General features: G+C 49.9%; 1 protein-coding gene across 4 annotated transcripts; it reads right to left on the bottom strand.

Moving 5' to 3' along the window:
* Positions 1 to 43: 43 nt before the first annotated feature.
* PXMP2 (peroxisomal membrane protein 2) lies at positions 44 to 10,120 on the bottom strand. Of its 4 annotated transcripts, XM_070220497.1 has the most exons (6): positions 9,805 to 10,063; positions 7,929 to 8,045; positions 6,998 to 7,253; positions 6,250 to 6,412; positions 3,087 to 3,206; positions 44 to 407 (listed from the first exon to the last, which is right to left on the bottom strand). In XM_070220497.1, the coding sequence occupies exons 1-5, from the start codon at positions 9,924 to 9,926 to the stop codon at positions 3,109 to 3,111; spliced, it is 756 nt and encodes a 251-aa protein (XP_070076598.1). In that variant the 5' UTR covers positions 9,927 to 10,063; the 3' UTR covers positions 44 to 407; positions 3,087 to 3,108. The 4 variants fall into 4 exon arrangements, with proteins under 4 accessions (XP_070076598.1, XP_023503154.1, XP_070076600.1 ...); XM_023647386.2 differs by lacking the exon at positions 6,998 to 7,253 and having other exon boundaries at positions 9,805 to 10,120; XM_070220498.1 differs by lacking the exons at positions 44 to 407; positions 3,087 to 3,206 and adding an exon at positions 4,267 to 4,993 and having other exon boundaries at positions 9,805 to 10,065.
* Between the last annotated feature and the right edge of the window lie 60 nt (positions 10,121 to 10,180).

The following is a 10,180-nucleotide window of genomic DNA, read 5'->3' as shown; positions in this document are numbered from 1 at the left end:
CCAAAGCAACAGTAATCGTTCTGAGAAAATCACCACTGAAAAAGCTGCTTTAAAATTTATTGTGATCCTAATTCAACCCAAGGTGACAAGTGAAATCATCTCTACCGTATTTTATGTTTCTGGGGCAGCACTACCTGAAGAGAGCTATTGCCTTTTCAAAACACAAGATTCTGACATTAAGAGGTTTCTGTTTCTCCATCATTTTAGAGCATCTTGAATCACATGATCTAGAGTCAAATGAAGTCCTGACTGGGTTGTTTCCGCTCCCGTTCTTGGCAGGTGAGCATTTCCCCCAGACCCATGTCGGCAGTGTGTCTCACGTTCTCTCCAGGCCATCTTCACTTCCTCAGAGAGGCCAGGTAGGTGTACCAGAAGAGAGCCACCAGATTGGCGAAAAGCACCCGGAACTGCCGAAGAGAACAGAGGCCGCAGATAAGTGCGAGGCCCCGACCGTACTTCTCAGGCGCCGGTCTCCCAGGACAGAGTTCATTCATTGGTCAGTGCACCCACCCACTGTTGTCCTCACTGAGCCTTTACATTTGTACAAGCACTGTGCTAGGCCCCCAGCAGAGAGGGGTGAGGAGGACAAACAGTCGCTGCCTGATGTTTCCAGGCCACTAGGGAAAACAGCAAATGTGCCTTACCTCCTCCACTGAGCACATTAGCTCCCAGTTTAGCCTCTCACCCCAGGGCTGGCCATCATGTGGGTGGCTTCACTCAGCCCCTCCCTGACACCCACAATGGCCTGCTCTTCACTCTAACCCGTCACTGTCCCATTACCCTGCTTTGATGATCTGACAGACATACTCCCACCTGAGATCTCCTTTAGTCAGTCACTGAGTCTCAGCACATAAGCTCCATGAAAGTAGCAGTCTGGTCTATCTCGTTAATCACTGTGTCCCCAGAGCCCAGAGCAGTGGGGCACACAGTAGCTGCTCAGTAAAGATTTGTTGAATAAATTCCATTGCCCCTGAAGTGCTCATCTGCAACCACCTAAAATGGAAATTCAGACCACAGCCTTGCAGCTCTGTCCCTAAACCACTTGGAGGGGTTCCACTTTCCAGTCTCTCGGCGTCCTCAGCTATTCTGCTCCCTCGCGTCGTCAGTCCTTCTCTATGGACCTGAGAGTCCACAGCTCACAGCTGTGGTTCCTTGACCTTCCTGTTCCTTGGCTGTACTCCCAGGAAAAAACCTCGCTCCTCCCCGCCTTCTCGCCTCCCCCAAGCCCAGGCCCATGTGTATGAGGGTCTCCAGTCAGCTCCCTCTCCTGTTCACCACAAATTTACCCCTTCTTTATTCCCCTCAAAATACCCATCCCACCTCCTCTCCCCTCAGTCCGGCCTGGTCTGCCCTCCGTCCTCCCAGAGGAAAGGGAAAGGGTGAACAGGAGGTCCCCAGTAAACAGTCACCTCTTCTCTCTTGCCACAGGGAAGAGGGGCCCTCTGTCTAAAGCCTCTCTCTGCCTACCCCAAATCCCATCCCCTCCCCTTAGGGGCGCAGGTGTGCATCTGCATTGTGCCTACAACGCAGCTCAAAGCCCTCTTCCCTGGCTCTCTTCTCACTGTCCTTTCTCCCCACCTTTTCACAAACTTCTGGAGAGAATTTTCTACTCTTGTGGTTTCTTTTCTACTTCCCCACCCACTCCTCTCCTCAATTCCCAGCAATCTGGCTTCCAGCCCCATTCAGCCACTTGCAGCTCTTGGGAAGGTCACTGATAAGGGTTATTGTTAAAGCCGATGGAAGCTGCTTCTCGTTTTGCTTTAACCCCCTGCAACCTGTGCTGCAGGTGTCTGTCACGCCCTCTCCCGGCTTCCTGCTCCTTCCTGTGTGTGTGTCTACAGAGCCTGCACATCCCTCCCCCTTCCCATCCTTTCCATGTAGCTGTTTCCCAAGGGGGTCCTGCCCCGGGTCTGTTTCCCTCCTCTCTCTGGGGCAGGGGTGGATCTAGGCTTTATGAGCTAGTCTCCTAGGTTACTTAGATGGTATGCAGAAAATGGTTAACATGGAGGCCACTGTCCTTGGAATGGCCCGGTAGTGTTCCCATCTTCCCCAACTAAGAAGGGCTCCCTGTGCCTAGACTGCTGGCAAAGACAGGGTGGTTTATGCTGAACTTCTGCTCTCCTGGGAATATGGAATGTGGGTATGTGCCAGGCGGAGATGCCTAGGCGACCAGCCCTCAATAAACTCCACCCTGGGCAGAACCACGGCGCATGTGTTGCCGCATTTTGTTGGTGGTCCAGAGCTTGCTCTGTGTGACCCTCATGGAGGGAGGGAGCACAGGAAGCCAGCGCGGGATTCCTAGGAATCAGTTGTATATCCTTGCTGCGTGGCTGTCATAAATCTAGGCCATGAGCCCTTCCAGCAAATCTCCAACCCTGGGAGTGGTCTTGGGCGCCCGACATAGATGGGCCGTGCTCGGTGTGTAAAGACTGGATAATGGTGAGGCCGGCGACCCAAGGAGTGCTGGCCTCCCCAGGTGGCGTGGCGGGCGGTCCGCATTTGTGCGGCACCAAGGCCGGCCAGCTGCGCCCGCTCTGCGGGGGTCCCGGCGGCCGCTTCCTGCTCAGACCCTCCCGGCTCCCACCGCGCTCGGAGCGGCCCCAACCTCCTCGCCAGCCTCCGACGGCGGCCCCCGGAGCCCAAAGCGCCCGTCACTCGTAGCCTAGGTGGCGCGTTCTCTCTGCACTTTGTCCCGGGCCGGCCCCGCCCCCCTGCCGCTCAGGTGTGGCTCTGACGTCACTGCAGGTGAGGCCGCCCCGGCCCGCCTCCTGCGCCTCGTGGCACCGGCCGCTCCTTGGCACTGGGAACCCTTCGTCACCAGAGACCCCCGAACGCTGTCCCTGGACGGGGGCTTTTGTAAACACTTGCGGGATGCATGGACAAAGCGTGGGCACCACTTGGGAGAGGGCTCCGAATCCGAAACTCAAGGATTCCAGGCGGCAGGAACGCCCTGGAAGGAATCCCGAATGTGGGCGACACGGAGGCTCGAGAAAACCAGACTGTTGCAAGAAAAAAGGCTGGGGGGAAATGGCCTTTGGTGGAGGCTGAAGCCCCTCGGGCTCTGCGCGATGCCGGGCTGGCCTCACCTGCAAAGGGACGTAGTTGATGTTAATAAACTGCACCGGGGTCCAGACTCGCCAGTTCATCTGCAGCGCCGGCCAGAATCCTCTTCTCATCTTGGCAGCGAAGGCGGCCGCGTCCCTCCCCTGGAGAAGAGGGAAATGCAGGCGCTGAGCAATCACCACTACCCGGCGGACAGAAATTGGGGCACCAGGGTCTGCAGGGGCCCAAACGCTAACACAGTGGTTTTTAAACTGTGAGGTTTGTCCCGTTTCTATGTAGACAGCACACACGTGTGCTTAAGCAGCAGAGCAGCTCTAAGGAGCTAACCCCTCACTTAGAAAATCTTCAGAACAGTGCAGCAGCCCAGGCTCACACCTTTGAGCCGCTGGTCCAGGACCCTCATCCCATCTGATGGTGTGATTCATGCCATGGCCCTGGGCACCAGAACTGCTACTTATGGCTCAGCTGTCAATTCCTTCCCAAATAATCTCCAAAGCTGATGCATTTCCATTCAAACCTTGTCAAGAGTTTTTTTTTTTTTTTTAACGGACCCCAATAAATTGATTTTAAATGTCATCTGGAAGGATAAAGGCATAAGAATAGCCATCTTGAAAAAGAATGACGAAGGCAGGCAAACTCTACTCGAGATTTAAAAAATACTATCACATTACGGTAATTAAAAGGGTCTGAGGGGCCAGCCTGGTGGCGTAGTGGTTAAGTTCGCCCACTCCCCTTCAGCAGCCTGGCATTCGCAGGTTCGGATCCTGGGCACAGACCTATAAAGTGCTCATCAAGCCATGCTGTGGCAGCACCCCACACGGAAGAACTAGAAGGACTTACAACTATGATCTACAGCTATGTACTGGGGCTTTGGGGAGAAAAAAAGCAAAACAGGAAGATTGGCAACAGATGTTAGTTCAGGGCCAATCTTCCTCACCAAAAAGAAAAAAACCAGAGCCTGGTAGCAGCAGCCAAAAAAACAAACAAACAAAGACATACAATGGAAATGAACAGAACCCATCAAAGGAACGGAGTCCAGATAATGAACTGTACATATGAGAATGAGACTAAGATAAAGTTAACATTTCAAAATACCAGGATTTTCCAATAAATGATAATGAGAAAATTTACTATTTAAGCGGAAAACACCAAGACACAAGTATTTCTCCCACTATAAATAAAAACAAAACCAGAATACTAGAGGAAAGTATAGGAGAATATTTCTATTATCTTTGGGTTTATCAAAATGTACAAAATGATTAGAAGAAAGCATAAAAGAATGTTTCCAATATCTTCCTTTAAGGAAGACCACAAAAGAAAAGAATGCTAGATTTCAATACATTAAGTTTTTAAACTTCAGTATAGAGACACTATAAAAAATTTAATATAACAAAATTTTTAACTTTATACAAATGTTCTAACTTTATATGAAGTTTAAAAAGACACCTAAAAAATGGAAAAATATCTGCAACTTGTATTTGGCAAAAGATTGATACCTTAATATATACAAATATACAAATAAGTAAGAGAAAAGCAATAACAGAAAATAATAAGTGTAATAAGTATTTCTATTACAAATAAGTAATAGAAAAGTAATAAGCAATAGAAAATAAGCAAAGGTCACAGAAGAAATGCAGATAAGCTTATAATAAGGTGATCAACCTCATAAAGATAAGTAAATTAAAATATTTTTCATCTATCAGATTGCAAACTACTTAAAAGAAAAATCCCATCACGGTGGTCAAGAGTGTGGAAAAGCAGCCTCACACAGGGGAAAAGCCATGAGGGAAGCGTTCTGGAGTCACAAAGCTTAGGTCTGAATCCTGACTGAAGGATGCACAAGCCAGTAATTGCCCACATGGGTCAGCTTCTTCAGCTGTCAAATGGAGTTGACGTGAGGCTCATAGGACAGGAAGCGCTCAATGCAGAGCTGGGAACAAAGCAAGAACTCAGTAAATGTCAGCTGTTGCTATTATTCTGCACTACTACAGGGAGGGCAGACAGGAGCAGCCTTTCTGGACACAATTCTAGGGTTTAACCTAACAGGAACACTTATACAAAAGGGACAGGCAGATGGTGAAATGCTGTGCAGTCTAACACGGTGTCTCTGATCAAAAATGCTGGAAGCAGGAGCATCTGTAGTGTGTGTGGTATAGTGTGGTCCCACATGTATCATTTATGTGTTGGGTACTCCATGCATGTTGGTAACATTTGACATATACGTACAGGGTTTTTGTTTTTTGATGAAAATACATTCCCTATCTATTTGGAAAGAAAACAAGGAGAAAACACCGTGGCCCCCTCACTTCTAATGCAGGCACCCTCTGCTTCCTCCTGCCCCAGACTTCCTCAGGACTTCCCAACATTTCTTAGTTTACTAGTATGGACTAGCTAGCAATCACAGTTAAGTTTAAACATCTTTCCTACTCCCCCAGGGTCACTTTAGACAACAAGGGGCTCTCCTTAGTAACAAGAAACCAAGATGCCGTTTCAAAATCAAACCTGGGTGAGAATCATTTACCTGCTGTGATTGGCTGAAACAAATTACTTCCAGGGCAGAATGTGGCACATCTTTGGCACACAGTGCACAGAGGAGGTGGTGAGCAGCTGAAGGGAACACACCTCTCATGTGGTGGGTTCTGATGTTAAGTTTATGCCGATAAGTTAACCTCTTCAAAGCACTTATACTGTCCTGGCACTGAATTAGCACAGGCTTCTGCAACATCACGAGGGGTCTGAAACTTCTGTACCAAGGATCTCTTTGGCAGTCTGATGAAGCCCATGGGTCCCCTTCTGAGAATCGTGTTTTGTAATGCATAAAATAAAATATATAGGACTACAAAGGAACCAATTATACTGAAATACAGCTATCAAAATATTCAGGAAAGAATTTTATAATAAACTAGTATATGTGCATATTTATTGACACATTTAGTGACAAGAACTGACAGCAGGTGTAAGGAATGAACAACTCCTGTGTGGTATCAGAATATCTGTGATTTCTCCTGTGGACCAACAGGTGCTGTTAACATGATGGTGGCTGGCCTCCAAGATTCATAGAAGAAAATGTGAAACTCTGAGTGCAGGGAACAGGTCACAGACCCTCTGAATTCCACCCACTGATGCCAGATTAAGAATCCCTGTGGCAAACGAAGAGCTGTCGTAAGTGTTACAGGGCAGACCAACCTCCAGGAAGTTCATGACGAGGAAGAACACCAACAGGAAGGCCGGTGCAAAGAGGAGGCGGTCCAGGAGGAGCCTCTTGACCCCGGCCAAGGGGACCTCGGGAGGGATCCAGTGCTCCAGGAAGAGGTAGAAGTGGTGACTCAGTGGCCCTGTGAAGAAGAACCTGCGGCCCCGTGGTGGCGGGTGAGCTGGACTGCCGCTCTAGACGTGCCCTTCCGGGGCCCAGCTTCACCCCCAAACCCCAGCTCCTAAACCTTGCCTCCCTGTGGTCCCTCAGCACTGGTCTGTGCGGTCCTTCTGGAAAACATGCTTTCTTTGAATCTACTTCAAGCATTCTTTCCTGTCTCTCACAGACCAGACTTGTTCCTACCTTGGGTCCCCCTAACCTTCAAGGGGCCGGCTCCTCCTCAACACTGTCAGCTCGGAGAGTTCTTTCCCACTTGCACCTGCATAATGAACCCACTGCTCTCCCAGCCACTCTCCACTCTGGGCCCTGTTCATTTTCTTCAAAGCATTTATCAGTACATGTCACAGGCTCCTTGGTTTAGTTACAGTGCTCTCTCTTCGCCCCCACAAGGCAAACAGCACAAGACAGGATCACGCCTGTCTGTTCAGTGCCCAGAACATGACCTGGCTCAGAGAAGGTGTTTGATAATAAATAACTGGACGCATCGCTGGTGTTAGAGCTTTCCATCAAACCCTCTCAGGTAATTAGCAAGAGTGAAATCTGGTGAGCACACTGGCTTGCCTGCGTTGCTAGTGTTCTTCCAAAGTGTGGAGCGCTCGGGAGAGAACTGAAGCAAGCCGCCGTATCCTTGGGACAACAGACCTGCAGCTCCACAAAATTCAGCGATGAAAAGAAGGGACCCACGGGTCTTCTACCTGACGCGGATGTCTTTAAACAAGTGGTTCTCAGTTGCCTTTTCCCCCCCTGCCAGAGAATGTGAAGCAGCCTAGAGCCGGAGTTCTGGTGGGAGGAGCACGGAAGTCTTGAGGATGGAAAGCTGTGATTGGATAAAGCCTCCTGGTGAGTCTGGTCCACTCCCTGTCTGCGGGATCACGGCTCCAAATACACCACGGAAAGAGCTGGGATGACTAGTTAGCATGCTCGCAGATACAAAAATGATATTTGGGGATTTTGAATTGAAAAGAAAATCACTCTCATTGCAAAAGACTTCAAAAGAATCCATGTATACAAATCCATGTTGGCCAGAGAACTCAGGGTGGACTTAAGTGGTAAAACTCCCGAATCTCCATGCTATTGCAACTCAAAAAGTGGTTCAGAAACTGACATTTTTCAGGATACCTAAGTATTTTTCTGGATGTTTCCCCTATGAAAATAACAACAGAAACTAACTGACCACATTTGAGTCTGTTTTCCTCTTTCAGACACTTTGAGTCTTGAAGTCTGACTTCTGGTTCAGGTGAGTTTATCTGCCCTCAGGTCTCTCAGCCCAAAAAAGCCAGCCACCCACCCATACAATTCAAAAGAAGAACCACATGAAAACTACAAAAAGTGAAGTTAACATTATCCACTGTTCTGATTTTTCCCGTGATTATTTCAATGCTTTTTAAAAATTATTTTTCCAGATTAGCTCATTTCAGAAACCTGGGCTTGATCCCCTCCCTTTGTAGCACTTAGTCTGCTATTGGGTAAACCAGCCCCTTATGGAACTCACCCATAAATGGCATATCTGAGAGGCCCAATGACATCTAGCTTTTGAGAGCAGTTTTCTTTTTTCTGCTGCTGCTCAAATATCTGGGCCAGGAAGTTCCCAAGTGCTGACAACATGGCACTGTGGACAGAGAGGTAATCAGAAAACAGGAGCAAACAGCAGGAGGGCATCTGTTCCTGAGATCATGCTGGGGAGGGGTGGAGAGGAATCCTTACTAAAGCAAGCGCAGTGTAAGGTCCGTACATCAAAAGGTAGAGACCGTGGAAGTTAACATCCACACACACATACAGCTTCCCAATTGGTGGACTGTATCAATGTCAGTTTCCTGATTGTGATATTATACTACAATTTGGCAAAAGGTTATCCTGTGTGTGGGGGTGTGTGTGGTTATAAAAGGGCAACAGGAAGTATCCTTACGGTGAACGTTTCTGTATTTGACTGTGGTGGTGGATACACTAACCTATACATGCATGAACTGCATAGAACAAACACAGGCACACACTCGAGGACAAGCAAAGCTGGGTGTGAAGTCTGAATGTGATCTGTGACTGTATCCATGCCAGTGTCCTGGTTGTGATACGTACTACAGCTTTACAAAATGTTTTCAATGGGATAAACTGGGCAAAGTGTGTAAGGGATCTCCCTGTATTATTTCTTGCAACTGCATGTGACTCTACACGTATCACAATAAAAATTTCAATAAAAAGGTGGAGAATGCCCAGTTGCTCCAAGGCTTGGTCTATAGCTGCCTTCTGAGAAGCTCTCTGAGCTATAAAATCCAAACTTCTTAGTATGGACAATAAGGACCTTCTTGATCTGATCCTTGGTTACTTCTTTCTTATTCTCTCCCTTGCTCACTGCTCATTTTCTCCAGAGACACAGACCTTTTTCCACTCCTCCATCATTAGCTAGCTCCTCTCTCCAGACCTTTGCACCTGCTGTGCCCTCTGCCCAGAGAGCTTTTGCTTCCCTTCTTTGCATGGCCTGTTACCTCCCTTCAAATGTCACCTCCTCAGATAAAACGTCCCTGACCACTTTACCTGTGTTATATATTTATCTGCTTTTTGTCTAGCTCTTCACTAGAATGCCAGCTCCACGAGGGTAGGGACCTTACCCACCTATCTTAATCACTGCTGATGCCCAGCACACAAGAAGCACTCCGTACATATTTATGAAAGACTGAGTTAATAAAAAAGGACAAACTTATGAAATTAAGTAATGAAGGGGAGATGTCTCGTGAAAAGTTTAGTGCTCCAAATCAAACGGTGGCGTTAGTCAGCAGCACAGAGAGTGCTTTGTCAGTTTTCTCCCAAATGCAAAGCTGCAGAACAAAATAAACTGAACACCTCCCACCCTGCCCAGGCTCCTGTGCTTTCCTCAAGGCATCTACCCACCGCCATTCTAACTGGCAGAACGAATGCAGGCACTAACAAGCCGTGCGGTTGCGGCAGCCAAGCGCAGAGAAGCTGGGCCCCATTGCCTCGGGACGGTCCCTCTAGGGCAGAGGGACCAAAGGCCCAGGGGTCTGCAGGGAGTCCTTCGTGCATTCCTTTAGTCTGGCTCCCTGGAGTTCACATTCTAGAATGCCTACGAATTACCTTCCGGAACCGAATACACAAAACCGCGTATGCTAAGCTCTCTGGTTAATTAAGGTTTTTGGAGGGTCATTTTGATACACAAGGATTTTTGCCTTTCACACTCAACCCCCCATGTAAGATGTATCTATGTAGCTGGGTCACTGGGGCGGTCGCGGCTCCGGGCCGGGTCACGCTCCGGGCCGTCCGAGCTCCCGGCCGGGTGGTGCTCCGGGCCGTCTGAGCTCCAGGCGGGGTCATGCTCCGGGCCGCCCCCCGCCCGGTCCCGTCCCCTCCGCGCCGACCTGGTGGCCGCCTTGGTGAGCACCGGGTAGAGCTGCAGGAGGCGCAGGTACTGGGCGAGCGCCCGCCGCGGGAGCGCCTGGAGCCCGGCCTCGGCCCGCAGCTTCGACGCCGCCGGCGCCATCGCCTCCCCCTACGCCGCGCCCGCCGGGGCACCGACCCCACCTCAGCCCGCCCGGCGCGGGGCGCGGGGCGCGGGGCGGGGACGGCCTGACATTTCCCACCCCACTGTGGCCCGCAGCGCCGCCCGCAGACGCCGCCGTGCGGGGCGCGCGCCTCCGAACACTTTGCCTGGAGTCCCTAACGGGCCACCGCCCCTCGGGCGCCGGCAGCGATTGGAGGTCCGCGCGCCTGCGCACATCTCACCCGAGTTCCGAC

Source organism: Equus caballus, chromosome 8, assembly GCF_041296265.1.
Source record: "Equus caballus isolate H_3958 breed thoroughbred chromosome 8, TB-T2T, whole genome shotgun sequence".
NCBI classification, from domain to species: domain Eukaryota; kingdom Metazoa; phylum Chordata; class Mammalia; order Perissodactyla; family Equidae; genus Equus; species Equus caballus.
The sequence above is the reverse complement of the archived record's forward strand: the minus strand, read 5'-3'. Positions and strand labels throughout refer to the sequence as shown.

Coding starts and splice junctions, on each gene's coding strand:
- PXMP2 (XM_070220497.1), bottom strand. CDS start 9,926: ATGGCGCCGGCGGCGTCGAAGCTGCGGGCCGAGGCCGGGCTCCAGGCG. Junction 8,046..9,804: donor CTCACCAAGGCGGCCACCAG/GTCGGCGCGGAG, acceptor CTCTGTCCACAG/TGCCATGTTGTCAGCACTTG. Junction 3,207..6,249: donor TCGTCATGAACTTCCTGGAG/GTTGGTCTGCCC, acceptor CCTCTTCTCCAG/GGGAGGGACGCGGCCGCCTT.